The sequence below is a fragment of the Capricornis sumatraensis genome, chromosome 4 (genome assembly GCF_032405125.1).
Source record: "Capricornis sumatraensis isolate serow.1 chromosome 4, serow.2, whole genome shotgun sequence".
NCBI classification, from domain to species: Eukaryota; Metazoa; Chordata; class Mammalia; order Artiodactyla; family Bovidae; genus Capricornis; species Capricornis sumatraensis.
In genome coordinates, this window is record NC_091072.1 from 124217836 (window position 1) to 124240001 (window position 22166).

At 34.5% G+C, this 22166-nt stretch overlaps 1 protein-coding gene across 1 annotated transcript in view; it reads left to right on the plus strand.

The window, feature by feature from the left end:
• The window catches only part of ERGIC2 (ERGIC and golgi 2), a 45376-nt gene extending 24059 nt beyond the window's left edge, over window positions 1-21317 (plus strand). Inside the window, exons 7-14 of the mRNA XM_068970411.1 lie at window positions 1933-2034; window positions 3100-3195; window positions 5296-5351; window positions 6203-6301; window positions 11711-11808; window positions 15061-15223; window positions 18129-18211; window positions 18373-21317. Coding sequence (XP_068826512.1) covers window positions 1933-2034; window positions 3100-3195; window positions 5296-5351; window positions 6203-6301; window positions 11711-11808; window positions 15061-15223; window positions 18129-18211; window positions 18373-18435 — 760 coding nt within the window. The 3' untranslated portion in view covers window positions 18436-21317. The remainder of the gene's footprint in view (window positions 1-1932; window positions 2035-3099; window positions 3196-5295; window positions 5352-6202; window positions 6302-11710; window positions 11809-15060; window positions 15224-18128; window positions 18212-18372) is intronic.
• Window positions 21318-22166: the final 849 nt, after the last annotated feature.

Below are 22166 nucleotides of genomic sequence, written 5' to 3' on the forward strand. Positions count from 1 at the left end.
GGCTCTTCAGTTCCTCTTTGCTTTCTGCCGTAAGCGTGGTTTCATCTGCATATCTGAGGTTATTGATATTTCTCCCAGCAATCTTGATTCCAGCTTGTGCTTCATCCGGCCCAGAATTTCACATGATATACTCTGCATGTAAGTTAAATAAGCAAGGTGACAATATACAGCCGTGACACATTCCTTCCCCAAATTTGAACCATTCCATTGTTCCAGGTCCAGTTCTAACTATTGCTTCTTGACCTGCATACAGATTTCTCAGGCATCAGGTCAGGAGGTCTGTTAATCCCATCTCTTGAAGAATTTTCCACAATTTGTTGTGATCCACACAAAGGCTTTAGTGTAGTCAATAAAGCAGAAGCAGATGTTCTTCTGAAATTCTCTTGCTTTTTCTATGGTTCAGTGTATGTTGGCAATTTGATCTCTGGTTCCTCTGCCTTTTCTAAATCCAGCTTGAACATCTGAAAGTTCTTGGTACATGTACTACTGAAACCAAATTGGGAGAATTTTGAGCATTACTTTACTAGCATGTGACATGAGTGCAATTGTGCGGTAGTTTGAACATTCTTTTGCATTGCCTTTCTTTGGGATTGGAATGAAAACTGACATTTTCAGTCCTGTGGCCATTTCTGAGTTTTCCAAATTTGTTTGCATATTGAGTGAAATACTTTCACAGCATCATCTTTTAGGATTTGAAGTAGCTCAGCTGGAATTCCATTACCTCTACTAGCTTTGTTCGTAGTGATGCTTTGTAAGGCCCACTTGCCTTCGCACTCCAGGATGTCTGGCTCTAGGTGAGTGATCACACCATGGTGGTTATCTGGGTCATGAAGATCTTTTTTGTATCATTCTTTGTGTCCTTGCCACCTCTTCTTAATATCTTCTGCCTCTGTTAGATTTCTGTCCTTTATTGTGCTTATCTTTGCATGAAATCTTCCCTTGGTATCTCTGATTTTCTTGAAGAGATCTCTAGTCTTTCCCATTCTATTGTTTTCCTCTATTTCTTTGCATTGATCACTTAGGAAAGTTTTCCTGTCTCTCCTTGCTATTCTTTGGAACTCTGCATTCAGATGGATATATGTTTTCTTTTCTCTTTTGCCTTTTGCTTCTCTTCTTTGCTCGGCTATTTGTAATGCCTCATTAGACAACCATTTTGCCTTTTTGCATTTCTTTTTCTTGGGGATGGTTTTGATCACCACCTCCTGTACAATGTTCTCTATCCAAAGTTCTTCAGGCACTCTGCCTATCAGATCTAATCTCTTGAATCTATTTGTCACTTCTACTGTTAGTTGCTCACTCATGTCCAACTCTTTGTGACTCCATGGGCTGTAGCCCACCAGGCTCCTCAGTCCATGGGATTCTCCAGGCAAGAATACTGAAGTGGGTTGCCATGCCCTTCTCCAGGGAATCTTCTCAGCCCAGGGATCGAACCTTTGTCTCCCCATTGCTGGAAGATTCTTTACCACCTGAGCCACAAATGAAGCCCCCAAATCTGTTATGTGACCCTGTATCTGTCCTGTTCTTTTTATCTATAACACTTTATTTAGTATCTGACAAAAGCTAATGATTTTGTGATTGTTGCATACGTTCATGAAAAATGAATTTAGATATTCAGATGAACAGAAAGCCTTTCTTGGTGGCCCTCATTCCACCAGTGATGGACATATAAATAGGATACACACGCTCATTATTGGTAGAAATAGACAGGATTAGGGACCCCGGCTTTTAGACCTCTAGCCACACTACCTCTCTTTTCCTGCTTTCTAGGAAGTGACCAAAGAATACTTCGAACTGTATTTTAGAATAAGGTTCTGTGGTAATAAATATATGACTTAGCAAGTCAACTAGCCATTGTTATATTTCAAATACTGTTGACTTTCTCTTTGTGTCTTATTGTGGTTTTAAACTGTTGCTTGTTTGTTTTGTATTTAGGATGCTACAGCTGATTCAGAGTAGACTGCAAGAAGAACATTCACTTCAAGATGTGATATTTAAAAGTGCTTTTAAAAGTGCATCAACAGCACTTCCACCAAGGTGAGATGTGTATTTTAACTATGAGACTATTTACTAAGGATTTACTGTGACATGATTTAGTAATGGTTTAGTTCTCTGAATCTCATAGTTCTTAGAGAAAATATAATCATTCTGTATGATGAAGATGCCTTTTTAACTCTTGAATTTATGGCCTGTGATATTGATCAGAATTATCATAAATAATAATATTTTTATTTAATTTTTCTCTTTTATGTGTGTATGGTATACCTTCATATAAAATTGTGCTAAGTTTTAAGAACAAATTTATTGCATTTACCATTATGGTGATGTATAAACTTTGGTTAGGAATTTCATGATTTCATGTTTTTGTCTCTTTTATAGATTAGAAGAGCTGGTATTTGGAAATGCTATTGTCATAAAAATGATTATTTAAATTTAAAACTATATAGAGGTTTTACATTTGTTTAGGAAGAAAATGTTCTTATATATATGAAGTTAAGTGTCATGCCCTTCCCTTACCTCAGTCTTCCTGTCTCTGAAAGTACCAGAAACAAATGATGAAAGTGTCTTTGTTGGACTAATAATTCTTTACTTTTCATTTTTCTTCTCTCATTAGATTTAGTGCTCTGAGTAAATTTGAATAACTATGAAATTTTAAGTTTGTGTAAATATATATTCAATAGTTGGGCTTTCCTGGTGGCTAAGATAGTAATATCTACCTGCAGTGCAAGAGACTTAGTTCTATCCCTGGGTTGGGAAGATCCCCTGGAGAATGAAATGGCAGTCCACTCCAGTATTCTTTCTTGGACAATCCCATGGACAGAGGAGCCTGAGGACTACAGTCCGTAGGGTTGCAAAGAGCCAGGCACAATTGAGCAACTAACACTTTGACTTACTTTTCATTTTCATATATAATTTTTTTTCATTTTCATAGTTTTTAAAAATAAATGTTTAGATTTCAAAAAACTGCTATTCTGCTTTTGACATTTAGAACATTACGTAAAAATCTATCTTTAGGAGTTTTTTTCCCTCTATAAAATTTTCTCACCAGTAAATGATAACTACTGACTATGCTGTAAGTGATCGTAATGTATCTCGTAACAGGGAAGATGATTCGTCACAACCTCCAGATGCTTGCAGAATTCGTGGTCATCTGTATGTCAATAAAGTAGCAGGGAATTTTCACATAACTGTGGGCAAGTATGTTCTTTTCACTTGCTGAAAATACTTTAGACAAGTTGGCAGTCTGGTTAAAAGTCAAAACTTTGCTAAGCAAATAATATCTAACTAACAACTAAGTGACTCTTCAAATGTGTATTTTTGATGTCTTCAGATTGTTTAGGCCTTCAGCCTCAGGAAAGAGAAGACTACTGACTTTAAACACTTTACTTTAAAACAAAAGGATAACAGTCATCTTATCTTTCATATATTAAAATATAGAAAATGTAGGTAAATGTGAATTAAAACCTTCAGCTTGCCAAGTGTTGGTAGCCACAAAGGTCTTACTTAGACATTTCGTTAATTTGTTCATTTTGTTGGATGATATTAGGTTTTTTTTGTTTTTCCTTTCAGTGATTCTCATCAAAATGGAATCCCTAATTCAAGACAATATTTTGATATAGGTAGAAATGTGTCTGGGATAAAGTTAAATTAGGTGAATGTTAAAGAAAAATCTCAGATTTTTTATGAACAGAACCCAGCACAGAAACTGTCATATGGTAAATACCTGGTAAATTTCTGAATAAATAAATAGATTCTCTGATTATCTCTTCCCTCTTTCTCTGCTTCTTTCCCTCCCTTCTCTCTTCCTAGCTAGTTTCAGAGCTGAACAGTTCTTCATTGTAAAAAACATTTCTTGAGTATTTGCTACATGCAAAGTACCATGCTACATACTATAGATGAAACAGTGAAAACCAGAGAAAGGGTTTGCCCTTATGATGCTGACATTCTGTGAGAGAATCTGAACTTTAAACAGTGAATTACACTAATAATTACTTAATTATAGTTGTATAATTATAGTTGTATTGTAGATATAAAGCAAAACTGTGGCTGATAAAAAAAACTGTATAACAAGTTTGCTGGTCTACTGTCCGAATCAGTGGAGGCTTTATTGAAGAAAACCTTTGAACACTAATGGATGATTCGACATTTTATATGTAAAGGAGAGAATAGCATCTAGGCTGAAGGAAAGGTCATAAAACAGGAAAGAGCATGGCTGGATGGAGATTTTTTTTTAACGTGCAGAGAAAACATTAGACTTTGTTTCAGTTTTTACAGTGATCAGGTCAAGTGTTGCTTTGTTTCCGCTATCCCACTCCTCTTAAGGTTCTTGTTTTGTTACTGTTGCCAGGAGCTATTCTTCCCATCCCCAACCTGTAGATGGAAACCTTAACTTCTTCATATCATATAGTCCAACAGATAATTGTTCGCTCAAAGAAATTTAGAAGAGTTTATTGCATCTCTGGATACAAACAATATCCTATTCCAAAATTAACTGAAAGAGGGAAACTGACAAATACAGTAGCAACCTCTATATTTTGGCCTTTGTTCTTAATTTCTTCACACATCTTTCTTTGTGATAATTCACATCTTCAGTAAGAGAGGTAAAATGGAAAATCATTTGGTTTGTATCCTATCCATATCATATCTGGAATTTTGAAAATAAGGAATGCCACCTCTAAAGCCCAATTAAGCAAAATGTTCTCTCCCAGAAAAAATACCTGGATTCCAAAAAAAACCACCCTGGATTCCATAAAAGTACTCAGTTATTACTATTATAATTTGAAGTTTATTAGTACATTTGTGAAAATTTGTTTTCTCTTGTTATGTAACTACATAATATTTTCAGTTTTGCATCTTGGCCCACAAACCTAAAATATTTACTGTCTAGGTCTTTTCAGGTGGCTCAGTGGTAATGAATGCACCTGCCATTGCAAGAGACATGGGTTCAGTCTCTGGGTCAGGAAGATCCCCTGGAGAAGGAAATAGCAACCCACTCCAATACTTCTGCCTGGAAAATCCCATGGGCTGAGAAATCTGGCAGGCTGCAGTCCATGGTGTCACAGAAAAGTTGTACATGACTTAGCAACTAAAACAATAACAACAACTTTACAGAAAATGTTTGCTAACCCCCAGTTTATTGCATCAAGATGAATAGATTTAACTACTTAAATCATAGGTCAAGTATGTTATATTATTTAATTCTAAGAAACTCATATAGTTTAAGAAAGATCTGCTTTCTGATTTTAATTCATTATGTATTTAAATGTTATTACTTTAATCTTTTTTCCCTCCTTTCAGGGCAATTCCACATCCCCGAGGTCATGCACACTTGGCAGCACTTGTCAACCATGACTGTAAGCAGTTTCTGAAATTTCTTTCTGGGAAGATATCCTTGGGAAAAGTTTGTTTTTAAATTTTTCGTGCAGGTACAAGATAGGGCTTTGAAAGTGGCCTGCTCTGAAAGAAGATAGCCACAGGAGAAAATAAATTATTTAACTTAATGCCTAATCTATTTTCTCTTGTCTTTAAGCTGCCTATTTAATTATAGCTCTATTTAGTCATAATTCTATTTAGTCATAGCTCAGAAGTTGCTAAGGTTAGGGGAAGAGCCTTAGTGTCCTTTTTATCACTTTGTACACATTTCTGTTAATTTTTATAATAATGAAGAGAATATATTTGAAGTTTCCATATGTAAATTTAAATAGGGACATTTACACACAGATATAAAGTATTCAAGTTAGTTTCATGTAATGGTTATCATAAATTTAGTTCTTAAACTCTGTTGGAGAATAAAAACAAGTAATAAATTCCATAAAAAACAATTTTGGTCACATTTAGCAACGATGTGTATTAAAAATATATCTGATCAGTTTCATGGACATCACCCCAGTTCTTCTAACAACACAGTCCTGTTTCTGTATGATGATTTGGACTAGAAAAGAATTATTTTTTTTGTTATCAGAATTAGATGTTATATTATTTCTTAGATATTAATATGTATATAATTATGAAATTTGCAATACAGTGTTCCTATGTATTCATATACTTTATTTCTCAGAATAATGTGGTTTTAAATACAGTATTATCATGCCACCAGATTTTAGATACTTTCATTTGAGAATGGACAAGAATGTGAATTAGTCTGTAACATAGTTTTAAGTAATTTAATGTCTCTACTTAATAGTTTTATGTTTTTGCTTCTTAGCTTACAACTTTTCTCACAGAATAGATCATTTGTCTTTTGGAGAACTTGTTCCAGGAATTATTAATCCTTTAGACGGAACTGAAAAAATTGCATTAGATCGTAAGTATTTAAAAATTACTGTTGGAATTTGCATGTCCGCAAATTGTTGTTGTAACTTTGATAAAACATTTTAATTAATTCTTTTCTTAACCCCCTTGTAACAGATAAACAAATCTTTTAAGTGGTTTAGATGGTTGATAATCATTAAGTGACAATGTTTTGTGGAGAGAATGTCCTAGTAGTGGATGAATTTGAATGTTAAAGAATGTACCGTGAAACAGAAGAAGGAATTAGTCAAAAGTAAGCAGGACAAGGAGTAGAATTTAAAAGCTCTTCAGATGTATGAAAGGTTAATGTAAGAGGGTATAACTGCTTTTCCATATTCAACAAAGAAAGAATAAAAGAAAATTTGAACATTATAAGAAGAACTTCTTTCTTTTTATAGATTCAAAGTTATAAAATGCATGCTATACTTACCATATCAGAAACCTCTCTGGAGAAGTTTACAAACATCAGAAACCTAGAGTTTTTCTAGAATGGTTTGTTGTTAATACAGAAGTAGTACAGATATCTTTTACAACTGTTTTAACTGTTCCATTTAAAATTGCAGCTTAACCAAATATAAGTGGATTATTTTCTTAAATTTTGTAGCAAGTTATATTTCCTCATATTTCCTGAAGATTTGTGGTTGCTTTTCTTCTTAAATACTCATATTGTGTGACATACCTTGAGGTCTTCTAAAGCTTCCTATGCTTTCCTTTTGCAAAAGAAGTCTAGTCTCTGCAAAACTAATTAAGGATTTTATTTGTTTTAATTCAAATAGATTTGTTAATGTACAGTATTTTACTCTGTTAGCACAGCGTTGTAATCAGACACATTAAAGATGCTTTATTTAGAATATTCACATTCATGACTATTTTATGTTTCTGTTTGGGAATGTTTCACTTAAGGAAACTTGAAACGTGAGTAGAAACATTCTGAGAGTTATAAGCTTTATTCTCTGTAATCTCATGTTAAGTATATGTTCATTCCACACTGAAATACATTAAATATTACCTGAGGTGCTCATTTGAAACATGTTGGTTAATACTTTGTTTCAGGATCCTAAAATGAACTATAAATTTTTATAAAGAAGCAGATTTAAATATTAACAGATTAATTTTCAAAAGACTCTTGAAGTTCATTTGTTCCTAAATTCAGGGAGACTAAGGTGTTTAGAGTTATTTTGTAAAATGCCATGAGATGAATGTCAGCAGGTTTTCAAATCTTTAAAGCAGGTATGCTCTTCTGCCTAATATATATTCTGTTGGGCCTCTTTTTTAAAAAAGAAAAAAAAAAATTCAGCATCACAGATCTGGTGGGTTCAGATAACTTCCCCCTCTGATGTAGCAGTTTTCAAGGGATTACTTAGCAGTGACATCTTTAATTCTGTGCCAATTTGGACTGCAAATCTTGCAACAAAATCTTATGCAACATCATTTTCTGCCTTTCCTGGTTATCAAGTTATCTAGCAATCTTATATATTAGACAAATAGTCTGTAGCTCAAAAAGCTCTGGCGTTTCTTTGACCCTCATGGGTTATTATTCATTGCATTGGTACTTCACTCCTCATGGTATGAGATTTCGTTTGTCTTTCCTTTTTTCCTGCAAGTCTTAATTTTCCCACACATGTGTACAGCATTGGTTGTAACCTCACCACTCTCAATTTCATCTTTTTCATACTTAACATTTGAACACCTTCTATCATTTTTACGTTGCTATTTTTATGATATAATAGAGTTATAAGACATCTAAAAAAATAAGCACAGATTGAGCAGTTCACTTCATATCAAAAAACGACTCAAAGGATGAAAGCTCAGCTGACAAGCCAGTTATTGGTGGTAGACAAAGTTGACACCCTCTTGCTCTAATATTATCTATGATAATATTTAGGATTTAAATTGAAATTGATAATAGAAAACTGCTCAAAAACTGTTTGTGTTTATGAAACTGATAGTGGTACAAGCATTAGGTGAAATAAGAAATGGTGAGGTTGAAACAGGCTTTGGTTTATTTTGTCAGAAACTTGTCTAATGTTAGTGCTAAACAGACCATTACTCTTACTTCTCCCTTCTATCTATAGTTTTACCTCTTTCTTCTATTCTGAATTATGCTGAGATTAGAGACTGAAAAATTGAATTGATGGAAATAAAAATTTATTCATGCTGAGCAAAAGAAGCAAGACATGCCAAAGTACATACATATACTACCATTCATATGAAATTTTGGAATGGGCAAAACTAGTGTGTAACAATAGAAGGTAGATTAGTGGTTGGCCTAGGCCAGATATGGAGGGAATGGACTGAAAGGGATTCAAAGGAACTTTCAGTACAGTACAGTTCAGTCACTCAGTCATGTCCGACTCTTTGCAACCCCATGAATCGCAGCACGCCAGGCCTCCCTGTCCATCACCAACTCCCGGAGTTCACTCATATTCACGTCCATCGAGTCAGTGATGCCATCCAGCCATCTCATCCTCTGTCGTCCCCTTCTCCTCCTGCCCACAATCCCTCCCAGCATCAGAGTCTTTTCCAATGAGCCACCTCTGCATGAGGTGGCCAAAGTACTGGAGTTTCAACTTTAGCATCATTCCTTCCAAAGAAATCCCAGGGCTGATCTCCTTCAGAATGGACTGGTTGGATCGCCTTACAGTCCAAGACTCTCAAGAGTCTTCTCCAACACCACAGTTCAAAAGCATCAATTCTTCCGTGCTCAGCTTTCTTCACAGTCCAACTCTCACATCCATACATGACTACTGGAAAAACCATAGCCTTGATTAGATGGACCTTTGTTGGCAAAGTAATGTCTCTGCTTTTGAATATACTATCTAGGTTGGTTATAACTTTCCTTCTAAGGAGTAAGCGTCTTTTAATTTCATGGCTGCAGTCACCATCTGCAGTGATTTTGGAGCCCAAAAAATTAAAGTCTGACACTGTTTCCACTGTTTACCCGTCTGTTTCCCATGAAGTGACGGGACTGGATGCCATGATCTTCATTTTCTGGATATTGAGCTTTAAGCCAACTTTTTCGCTCTCCTCTTTCACTTTCATCAAGAGGCTTTGTAGTTCCTCTTCACTTTCTGCCATAAGGGTGGTATCATCTGCATATCTGAGGTGATTGATATTTCTCCCGGCAATCTTGATTCCAGCTTGTGCTTCTTCCAGCCCAGTATTTCTCATGTTGTATTCTGCGTATAAGTTAAGTAAGCAGGGTGACAATATACAGCCTTGACGTACTCCTTTTCCTATTTGGAAACAGTCTGTTGTTCCATGTCCAGTTCTAACTGTTGCTTCCTGACCTGCATATAGTCTTCTCAAGAGGCAGGTCAGGTGGTCTGGTATTCCCATGTCTTTCAGAATTTTCCACAGTTTATTGTGATCCTCACAGTCAAAGGCTTTGGCATAGTCAATAAAGCAGAAATAGATGTTTTTCTGGAACTCTGTTGCTTTTTTGATGATCCAGCAGATGTTGGCAATTTGATCTCTGGTTCCTCTGCCTTTTCTAAAACCAGCTTGAACATTTGGAAGTTCACGATTCACGTATTGCTGAAGCCTGGCTTGGAGAATTTTGAGCGTTACTTTACTAGCTTGTGAGATGAGTGCAATTGTGTGGTAGTTTGAGCATTCTTTGGCATTGCTTTTCTTTGGGATTGTAATGAAAACTTACCTTTTCCAGTCCTGTGGCCACTGCTGAGTTTTCCAAATGTGCTGGCATATTGAGTGCAGCACTTTCACAGCATCATCTTTCAGGATTTGAAATAGCTCAACTGGAATTGTATCACCTCCACTAGCTTTGTTTGTAGTTTTGCTTCCTAAGGCCCACTTGACTTCACATTCCAGGATGTCTGGCTCTAGATGAGTGATCACACCATCGTGAATATCTTGGTCGTGAAGATCTTTTTTGTACAGTTCTTCTGTGTATTCTTTCCACCTCTTTTTACTAACTTCTGCTTCTGTTAGGTTCATACCATTTCTGTCCTTTATCGAGCCCATCTTCGCATGAAATGTTCCTTGGTATCTCTGGTTTTCTTGAAGAGATCTCTAGTCTTTCCCATTTTGTTGTTTTCCTCTATTTCTTTGCATTGATTGCTGAGGAAGCTTTCTTATCTCTCCATGCTATTCTTTGGAACTCTGCATTCAGATGCTTATATCTTTCCTTTTCTCCTTTGCTTTTCGCTTCTCTTCTTTGGGGGATGATTAAAATGTTTTATTCATGTACACAATTTTCATAGACAATTATTACCATACGATGTGAAGTATGTCACAAACATAGTGAGGCCCTATCACTTACCTAGCTGAAATTATAGATACGTATATCTAGTTCTGGAGAAGGCAATGGCAACCCACTCAAGTACTCAATCTCAGGGATGGAGGAGTCTGGTAGGCTGCAGTCCATGGGGTCCTGAAGAGTTGGACACGACTGAATGACTTCACTTTCACTTTTCACTTTCATGCATTGGAGAAGGAAATGGCAACCCACTGCGGTGTTCTTGCCTGGAGAATCCTAGGGATGGCGGAGCGTGGTGGGCTGCTGTCTGTGGGGTCACACAAAGTTGGACACGACTGAAGCGACTAAGCAGCAGCAGCATATCTAGTTCTAAATTTTCTAGAGTGTAAGACCTAGAGAATTAACATGCTTTTTATTATGTGATTGTTTAAAATCAGTAATTAGTAATATAATGCTTTCTGACATATTAAATCTAGAACAGCCTAATAACTATATAATTATAATCCCTTTAATTACATAGTGACTCCAGGCCATCATTGAGTGGTTTCTTTTTTTTCCTGAGGTCGTATTGATTCTTTGTATTTATCCATAGACTACCTTTTGATTCATTTGCTTGAGTGGTACATGCTTAGTCACTCAGTCCTGTCGGAGTCTTTGTGACCCCGTGGACTGTAGCCCACCAGGCTCCTCTGTCCATGAAACTTTCCAGGCAAGAATACTGAAGTGGGTTGCCATTTTCTACTCCAATTTGGTTTATTCATCCAATGGCTAATTCAATTTTGGTTTCCTTTTTTATCTTAAGATATTAGTAGAAACTGAAAATGTATCTCATGGTGGTTATATACTATTATAACTTTATTTTTATTAGTTTCTGTACTATAAAGAACTGCTTTTTTACTTTCCCTATTTTATAAAAGGATGCTAATGACTATAAAGGATATCTAATGAGGTCACTAGCTCATCTGTTTTTTTGACATCTTCTAATAGATATGTGTGTGTGACTTTTATGCTTACTGAGAACTTGTTTTATCGAGCGTGAATTATTGCTTTCATTGATTGTTTTATAATACTTTTTTTGTTAGACATTGTTATAAATAGCATTAAATCTCAGATTAGTTGTGTTTAATAGAAGAATGATATATTTGGAAGCAGTTTCATTGCTACTGGATTGATGGAAAAAACTACATTTTGTTTTTATTCTAGACAACCAGATGTTTCAATATTTTATTACAATTGTGCCAACAAAATTACATACATACAAAATTTCAGCAGACACCCATCAGTTTGCCGTGACAGAAAGGGTAAGTTGAATTCAACTGGTAAAATTATTTTTTAAATCTTGTATCACTACACAAATATATTTAAAAGTTTGTATCATGTACATTGTTATTAGATGTTCATAGGACATTTAAAAACTGACAAAAAGATAAACATTAAATTTCAAATTTAAAAAATTTAAATTTCAAATTTCAAAAATTTAAATTTCATATTTCACAAAACATTAAATTTTAATAAAGTTCAAAAGCATTAAATTTCAAAAACTAGAATTCTTTTTTTTAACACATATTATTTTTGAAATTGTTTTCAAAATAGGTTTAAAATGAATTTTTAAAGCATTTATAGTTCTGCTACAAAATTAAGTTGAAGTATCAGGTAATCCCCTCCCTCATTTAAGATTTGGAATCCATTGATTGACCTTTTATTTTAAGCAAATAAAATATTAGAAATGGGTACTAAATATATGTTTTAGAAGAAGAAGTAGATTTTAAAAATCTAGAATGTTTTCTGTCAATTAATAAAAAACTTAAAAACTATGATGTTAATTATTTTACTCTTAATATCTTAATTTTTAGTGTTTTCCTATGTATTGGTATAAGTAGGTTTTTATCTGCCAACAGATTTTCTAATTTCACCATTAGTTTTTAACTAATGCACCTACCCTGGGCCATGCATGGTTATTGTGACTCACATAGCAGGTTTAGAGGGTTTTCCTTCTTAAGTTAGGGCTTTGTATTCATCTGTTAATAATTGAGAGGAAAAATGTTCTGTAACCTTAGGGTAGAGTGGCTCTATAAATAAATATTGACAGTGAGGAGTAGAGTTTTAGAATTGGATAGTTTAACAGATTTCTCATCTACTCTGGGACCATATTTTCTTTCTTTTCTTCTCTTTTTTCTTCTTTTGTTTATTTTTATAAGTTATATTTACTTATTGTGTTCAAATATGGTGATATTCAAATACTAGTATACAGAAAAATTCCAAAATTTAAGTGCTTTTAAAAATTTGCTTTCCTCCATATGAGATTTTCCTTTGATAATCTTATGACTTATGTTGATTATGAGCTCAATAACTATAGAATTTTCTTTATTCTTAGGAATCTAAATACTAAAGTTTTTATGGATGTAGTGTCATGTGTTTATGACTTTTCAAATGGTTCAGAAGGGAAAAATAAAGTGTATATATATATATAACTATGTTTGTGTGTACACAGAGAGAAACTAGTTAAAGTGTCTGTAAGTATACATTGTGCTTGCTTTTCTGTATGGCTGGGGAGATATCATTTCTCGCTAAGGTTGGCAACACTGGAAGGTCAGGCAGTCTACACAGTGACAAGACTTTGGGGAAAATGAGTGATATACATTGCTAAGAGTGTAAAGTGGCATAATAGCTTGGAAGGGAGTTAGGCAATATCTGGAAAATGATGTATGCGTTTACCCTTTGACACAGCAATCCTACTTCTATAAATTGAATCCAGAGATAAAAGAATAGAAGTGATGTGTGTATGAGGCTATTACTTGTGTTATTTGTAATTGCAGAGACTGGAAACAACCCACATAGTACATCCACACATGGGGGAGCATGCAACTTTAAAAATATGGAGAGAAAAAGATACCTATTTACTGATATGAAATTATCTCCAGGATATATATTTTTTTAATAATAAAAGTAAAAAAGAAAAATAGAATCCCAGAGCATTTGGCCTTTGTGGAGTGTGTTTGTACTGATAGGGTAACTACAATAGTTGTGTTTCACTGTCAGAAAAAGTAACTGAAGTTGGCAGAATGGATGGATGATAAGAAAGTCAGCACTGACCTTCATTGGTCCTGGACCAAAAGCGAACCATTATGAGTCTTTTATTATGTAGACACCGTGATCCCTGAAACAACATCTACTCATATAGATGGCGACAGTGTAGTTATTATTTTGGCATTATATTTAACTTATCAGAACTCTTAAGATGAAATCATTTTATATTGGAAACTTGATCAGTGGCTTATAAGGAAGCTTGTAAGGAATAAGCTTATAACAATAGTTCTGTTGTGCTAACAGGCGAAGAGATTTTATAGTGCCCACATGAGTTGCTATAATTTTCCTCGCTGTATGTCTTCCTGAAGCTTGTAGTTTAGTTACAACGTAGTAGAAACAGATAAGGCTCGACACAAAAGTTGTAACAAAGTGCTGGGTATCATAGCTGTTTCATGCTATGAGCTGTTGTTCAGTTGCTCAGTCGTGTCTGACTCTTTGCCACCCCGTGGTCTGCAGCATGCCAGGCCTCCCTGTCCTTCACCATCTCCTGGAGCCTGCTCAAACTCATGTCCATTGATTCGGTCCTCTGTCGTCCTGTTCTGTGTTCAGTCTTTCACAGCATTAGGGTCTTTTTTGAAGAGTCAGCTCTTTGCATCAGCTGGCCAAAGTATTGGAGCTTGAGATTCAGCATCAGTCCTTCCAATGAATATTCAGTATTGATTTCCTTTAGGATTGACTGCTTTTGAACTGTGGTGTTCGAGAAGACTCTTGAGAGTCCCTTGGAATGCTGTGATAGAAATGTATTAGAAGTTTGCAAGCTTGATTTTTGAATTATAACCAGGATGAAACAAAACATTATTTTCTCACTCAGTGTGCGCACTATGGTAGGTTTGTAAATTTAGTTGCACTCCTTTCAAGAAAAAAAATTCATTTAAAAACTGAACCAGTAGTCAGTCTTTCAAATTAATGCATTCTTTCTTCCTGTACTATATCTCATATGGTTTAAAATGAACAACAGAAAGTGAAATTGTTTTTTAATTTTTCAAATGACAGGAAGTAAGTATAATTATTTTGTAAATTCTTAGCAAAGAAATATTACAAAAAAGTATGTTAAAATAGGAATGTATTGGGTTGGCTAAAAAGTTCATTTGAGTTTTTCCTTATGATGCGACAGAACAACCCAAACGAACTTCTTGGGCAGTGTGATGGTTTTCAATGATTTGGCCAATGAAGACTGTGCCATATAGTTTTAAAGTCTTGGGTTAATAGAAACCTTGTATGTAAAGTGATTTTTTTGAGAAAATAGGAAAGAATGATTCAGTTCTTTTGATTGCTTCAAAACCCAGCCATACAAAGAATACATAATAGAGAACTTAATCTAGCAGGACAACTCATGAAGAGATTTGCATGTCCTTCTTGTTCAGGAGGGCTGGAGGGCTTCCTGTTGACTGTATGCAAGTAGCCTAATGATGTGAATCCTGTTGTGTCTTCCTTCTCTCTTTCCCCTTCCTTTTGCCTTCCTTTAGGAACGTGTTATTAACCATGCTGCGGGCAGCCATGGAGTCTCTGGGATTTTTATGAAATATGATCTCAGCTCTCTTATGGTGACAGTTACCGAAGAGCATATGCCTTTCTGGCAGTTTTTTGTAAGACTTTGTGGTATTGTTGGAGGAATCTTTTCAACAACAGGTTAAGAGTCATTCCTGTTTTTTTGTTTTTTTTTTTTTTTTGGTCTAATTTCTAAAAGTATTGCTCACACTCAGTCAAGATACTTTTACTCAAAAGGGGCAAGAAATGTATACATTTTCATGTTTTGATGTTTAAAGAACTTTTTCTTTAAGGTTTAATTTCAGACGTCACAGATTGTATTGATTAAGTGTTACACTTAAGTTCACTGTATTCAGTGACTTAAGGGAGATTATTTAGTGTGGTTGGGCTTCCCAGGTGACACTAGAGGTAAAGAACCTGCCTGCCAAGGCAGGAGACGGGAGAGATGTGGATCCGTTTCCTGGGTCAGGAAGATCACCTCAAGGAGGAAATGGAAACTTATTCCATTATTCTTGCCTGGAGACTCCCGTGAACAGAGGAGCTTGGTGGGCTATAGCCCATAGGGTCACAAAGAGTCAGACACAATTGAAGGGACTACACACAGAGTGTGCTAGAGAGACCCTATTGAACTCAAGTTGTGTCATTTACATGGTGGTAGCCCTGTGTCAGTCACCTACATTTTCTAAAATTTTCTCTCTATAAAAATGGGAATAATAATATCTAACTTGCAAGTGTGTTGTAGGATTAGATGAGAAAATGCCTGGAAACAGTAGATAGTTTGAACATAAATTTTCTTTTTCAATTAAGGTATTTTCAACAGTACAGGATGTAAAATTATATTTTATGATATGTTGTACTATGAAATATGTACAGCCACATTCTATGAATTCTGACCATTTTGCTTTAAGGTTATGGGATTTTCTCAAAGGTAACTTGAAAGGAAAAAGAAGTGCTATATTGTGAAAGTTAAAGTGTTAGTCACTCAGTCATGTCCCACTCTTTGAGACCCCATGCACTGTAGCCTGTCAGGCTCCTCTGTTCATGAAATTCTTCAGGCAGAAATACTGGAGTGGGTAGCCATTCCTTTTGCAGAATTGTAACTGTGAAAATTTGAGTGTTAAATATAGAAAGAAAAATAAAATAGAAAGGATAAAGGAAATATTAAGTTGGTGCAAAAGTAGCTGTGGTTTTTACATTGTTGAAATTTACCATTTGATATTAGAATACATTCTAAATAAGTGTGCTCATGTATACATCATTTTAATGTGCATTTCTCACTTTATAAAACATATGGCTAATGACTTATTACTTGCTGTTTATTTTATATTTATTTTAGACTATGGAAATGATGTTAGACAAAAAGCGAATTTTTTTTTCTTTTTTTATTTATTTATTTATTTTTTTTTAAATTTTAAAATCTTTAATTCTTACATGTGTTCCCAAACATGAAACCCCCTCCCACCTCCCTCCCCATAACATCTCTGTGGGTGATCCCCATGCACCAGCCCCAAGCATTCTGTATCCTGCGTCAGACATAGACTGGCGATTCAATTCTTACATGATAGTATACATGATAGAATGCCATTCAAGCGAATTTAAGCGATTTTCTTATTTGAGTTCAAAATGGGTTGTAAAGCAGCCAAGACAACTTGCAATATCAACAGTGCACTTGGCCCAGAAACTGCTAATGAATATACAGTGCAGTGATGCTTCAGGAAGTTTTGCAAAGGAGACTAGAGCCTTGAAGATGAGGAGTGTAGTGGCAGGCCATTGGAAGTTGACAGCTTCAATTAAGAGCCATCATTGAAGCTGATCCTCTTAGAACTACAGAAGTTGCAGAGGAGCTCAACGTCAACCATTCTATGGTCATTTGGCACTTGAAGCCTTTTGGAAAGGTGAAAAAGCTTGATTTAAATGGCTGCCTATGAGCTGACTGAAAATAAAAGAATTTTGAAGTGTCTTCTCTTTTTCTGTGCAACAACAAGCCATTTCTCAATCAGATTGTGACGTGCAACAAAAAGTGGGCTGTATATGACATCCAGAGATGACCAACTCAGAAGCTCCAAAGCACTTCCCAAAGCTAAACTTGCACCAGAAAAGGGGTCACGGTCATGGTTTGGTGGTCTGCCACCTATCTAATCCTCTGTAGGCAAAATCATTACATCTGAGGAGTATGCTCAGCAAATCAATGAGAAGCACCGAAAGGTGCAGCACCTCCAGCTGACACTGGTCAACAAAAAGGCCCAATTCTTCTCTATAACAATGCCCGACTGCAGGTTGCACAACCAATTTTTCAAAAGTTGGACAAATTGGGCTATGAAGTTTTACCTCATTTGTTGTATTCACCTGACTTCTCACCAACTGACCACCACTTCTTCAAGCATCTTGACCATTTCTTGCAGGGAAAATGCTTCCAAAACAGCAGGAGGCGGAAGATACTTTCCAAGACTTCACTGAATCCCAAAGCATGGATTTTTATGCTACAGGAATAAGCAAACTTATTTCTCATTGGCAACAATGTGTTGATTCTAATTGTTCCTATTTTGATTTAAAAAAGTGTTTGAGCCTGGTTATAATGATTTAAAATGCAGTCTGAAACTGCAGTTACTTTTGTACCAACCTAAATAGTTCCTTTTTTATGCTAACTTCTGTTTAATATTACATGGAGTTTATAGTTTCAATTATATTTTTTAAATGAATGAATAGCTTTTTTATGAAAGTTTTGGTTACTGCTTTATTTACAATAGAGTCATTTAAATTTGTGGTGGTGTAAGATATATTAGCACCTTTGAAAAGATTGCTTTGTCAAGGTCGTGAATTATGTGGCCTTCTGATTTTGAAAAGAAGTTCACTTATTTTAAAATCCAATTGTCTTGATATTTTTAACTGTGGATGTCAATAAAGCAAACTGTTTCCTTCCTTAACCTATTCCATTGCAATTAGTTGAGTTTTTTATTCTTACTCACAAATTTAGGAAGTAAATAACATAGGAAGAAATTTCATTAGAAGCATAATTTAATTAAAAACAAACATTTTGTTGTTACAGGCATGTTACATGGAATTGGCAAATTTATAGTTGAAATAATTTACTGTCGTTTCAGACTTGGAGCCTACAAACCTGTCAATTCTGTAAGTGATACAGTGATGTCCATCCTAAGTCATAGTATCATTGTTAAATCTAAATATTAGCTCTTGGTGCCTAAAAGAAATTGCCCAAAATAAACCATTATGTTTAGAGGAAATAGTGTAAGAAATAAAGCTCATACTTTGATCTTTTTGTTCCTCCCTAGGTTCCCTTTGAAGATGGCCACACGGACAACCATGTACCTCTTTTAGAAAATAATACACATTAACATCTCCCAAGTAAAGGAGAAGAACTTTTTGCCTGAGACATAAAACCTTTTTTAATAATAAAATATTGTGCAATATATTCAAAGAAAAGAAAATATGAATGAAAAATAGAAATCACACCTAGGGACAAAAAAAAAAAAAAAACACCCAAAACTGAAATCCTATATGTTCCGTGTCTGTTACAAATGTTCTAGAAGAAATTATGCAGCTCATCTATAATCAGTGAATAAGCCCAGCTGGAGTATTGCTTTGAACATGACCCCTGCTGATATTTTCATAGCAGATGGGCAGTATTGAAATCAGACCTTGCTTCTTGATGACAAAGAGCCTAGAGGAAGAAGTCAAATCACATCTAAAGAAAATGGCATTGATAAGTGCAAATGTTTTCATCTCTTTGTTTTTTTAAAGATATGATGTCAGAATAAAATATGGAAAACATATGGAAAACTAGTGTAGACTTTAAAAAGTGTGGTCAGGTCACATTGTTAATAAAGGAAAAGGCGGGGTCCCTGTGTTATAGCCATATTACTGTTAAGCCATAATGACAAGACCAGTTATCCAATTTTGGGTCTTAGGGTGGTAACTGCTTTTCTTTAAACTTTGGCTGTTGACATTTCTGATTGTTCAAGGCAAGGTTGTGAAAGACTAAGGTCAATACTCAGAAGGGCAGATGCTGTAATATGTAACAGAGGCAGATGCTGTAATATGTAACAGGTATCATTCACAAATTGTATAGTGGGCATGTATGCAGGGAGAAGAAAGCACAAGTTTAAAAAAGATGCTAAATTTCCTAATCTGATCCTTACTTTTTGTTATGGTTTGGGAACAAGGGGTGAGTAATAAAAAGATCCACTGCTAATGATGGAAATAATCAGTTTGTAAAATATTAAGAGGAAAAGTAGCGTTTTTTATGTGTTGTGGTAGTGGGCAACAGGGTAACTTAAAAATAGAAGTATAAGGCAAATATTTAAGACAAAATAGTGTCAGAACTGAGAGATTATCATATTAAACAGTGTCATATTAAACATAATATTAAATGTTTATCATATTAAACATTTAAACTGTAAAACTGTATTATGAAAAAACGATCTGCATTCAGAGTGTCCTGAATGTGATTGATTCTGTATTAGATTGTGTTGGTCTAGATTTCTTACTATTTAAGGATTCATTTTAGATTTCTAAACTATAAAAGATTTTAAAGAGGGGTATATCACTCAGGTGCTGTTAAAACCTAAATTTGGAATATGTGTGCCAACATAATTTTTCCTTTTGTAATGCTTAATAATGACAGTAGAAGAATCATCAACCAGTTCCTCATGGTTTAAGTCTTTCAGGGAAATGGGGAAACAAAAATTCCAGGTAAGTAACAAGACCAAGACTAAAAAACAAGATTTTAAATGGTTTTTAGAGAATAGGACACCACAAGTTAGAGTTTTTCAAATTCCTTTCTGTTAAAAAGTAAAAGAAAAAAATGTCCTGTTGAAAGCAGTTGAGGCAGATAATGCAAAGAAGAAGAAATACTGATAAAACTACTTTATAGTAAAGCTTATATAAGAATGTGATTTTGCAAATAATAAGAGAAGCATCATTGTTTAAAATATATAGTTAATATGATTAAGAGCCATTAAGTTAACTGACTAATATAAGTGACAAGTTTATGCTTTGAAAGATTTTTGAATTCAGAAAATTCCAAATAATGAATGGCCTTCTCATTATTTAGAAATTTCTGATTTCTTCAGATGTTATTTCCAGTGAAGGTAGACTAGGAAAAGGAATTTTTAATTAGAATTTTAGCTATTTTAGACTGAATGTTGGTTCTGTGAATCTGCTTGTCAGAAAATTCAGTTAAGTTTCAGGGTTATTTTAATAGGAAAAACTATTGATTTAGAATTATTTTCTCTCAATTAGGATTATAAAAGTTGAATATCTTTAAGAAGGATTTTAAAAATTATTTTGGTACTTATATATGATTTTTACTTGTTACCGTTTTGTTTTCCAGATACCACATTAAAATTGTAATAGTATTACTCTGTCCCATTAAAACTGAGTATAAAAGGAATTTCTTTGAAGCAAAATCCTACTTTGCCATTGATTTCCATTTTAAAAGTTATGAAAGGTTTTCACCTGAAACCCCTTGAATAGTCAGGGTCAAATTTTGAGCAATCGAAGTATTAAGATTCTGACCAGCCCTTTGTATGATGAGTGATGAGGTACACTTGTATATTAGGATTTAGTAGCAGTTTTTGACCTCACCAAGTGTTTCTTTTCCATGGCAGAGAACACTGTACTGGCCTGTCTGTCTATTGGCATGTACCTGGGGATGCCTCTAGTAGGATACCCAAGTTTATTACTCAATTTTTTATTTTATTAGGGCATTCATAGTATCTGTGTATATATTCCATCCTAAATATTTTGAGATCTGGAATTACGTTAAATGAGTTTTCTTTTTCATCTGTGTTTGCATACATTAACCTATGAAAAGATGAAATGTTTAAATGAAAAAGATGAATAATTGTCTGCTGCAGTATTTGTACACTTAAGACTACCTCTTGGGAAAAGCTTGACTTAGAATTACACATTTTTAATTCTTGACTTAGATGATTAATATGCTTTTCTCATATACATTTTATGATATAAAGCACTGAATTTTTGTAATAAAACTTTACTAATGACAAAGTTTATAATCTTTAATACAGCTTTGGGATTCTTAAAGGAATGACTAAGATTTACTTTTTTTAATGGTATAAAGGACACATGTAGTGTATTGTCTTTTTATGTCTTAGGTTAGTAATTCAGGCACCAAAAATTAAATGTACATGCAGCTCCTTTGTTTCACAATTTAAAACCTTTAAACTTAAGTTTGAGATGTGTATATTTTTTAAATTACTTAACCTGAGCCTTAGGATCTTTAAAATCTCATCAGGACTTTAACCTAGTACTTAAGCTCTTCCCTGTCTGTTTGGAGGTCTAGCAAACCTTTAAGCCAAAATGAGTCACCCTTTGTCAGCACTATCCAAATAAATCACTACTTGTTCACTACCTTATGGTATGAAGCCTGGAGTAATATCCAAGTACTATTTATTTATTGTAATTTCTCCCACCCCTTTTGGAATATTTTAGTGATTATATCAGCATTATTTTAAGAGTAGGAAACAAAATGCCTTGGATTTTTTTTCTTGTAGTTTTTAAAATTGTTTTAACAGAAAGAAACACAAGACTCATTCAGGGTCTCAATCCTAAAGATTTGGACTCAATAAAATACATTGTACAATAATTTTTTTTGTCCTTTTACGATCATGTACCCCCAAATAAGCCTTAGTTCCTCATATTTAAGCTGCTTTTTCCTCCTAGGAAAACTACAGCAATCTTTATCATTCAGTAGCTTTCCTTTTGCTTCAGATGGAACTAAATTGCTGTATCATATGGCATTCTATATTTTTTGTGTTACGAGTGAGTGAGGAAAAGAGTTGACTCCAATTTATACACCTGTAAACAGATTATAATCAGCAAAACATTTAATGGTTTCGTTTCAGCGACTGCAAGTTGTATTTATCAAAAGCATTAACAATTCTTCCAAATTCATTTATGCTTGTTTATATAATAATTTTAATGTAAACCCCAGAATAAGGAGGTGTGGCAAAAGGTATACATTGATGTAAGATACGTACTACATACTAAAGCAGACCTTCAACAACACGGCATATAATTATGTAGTAAATATTTTATAAATTCT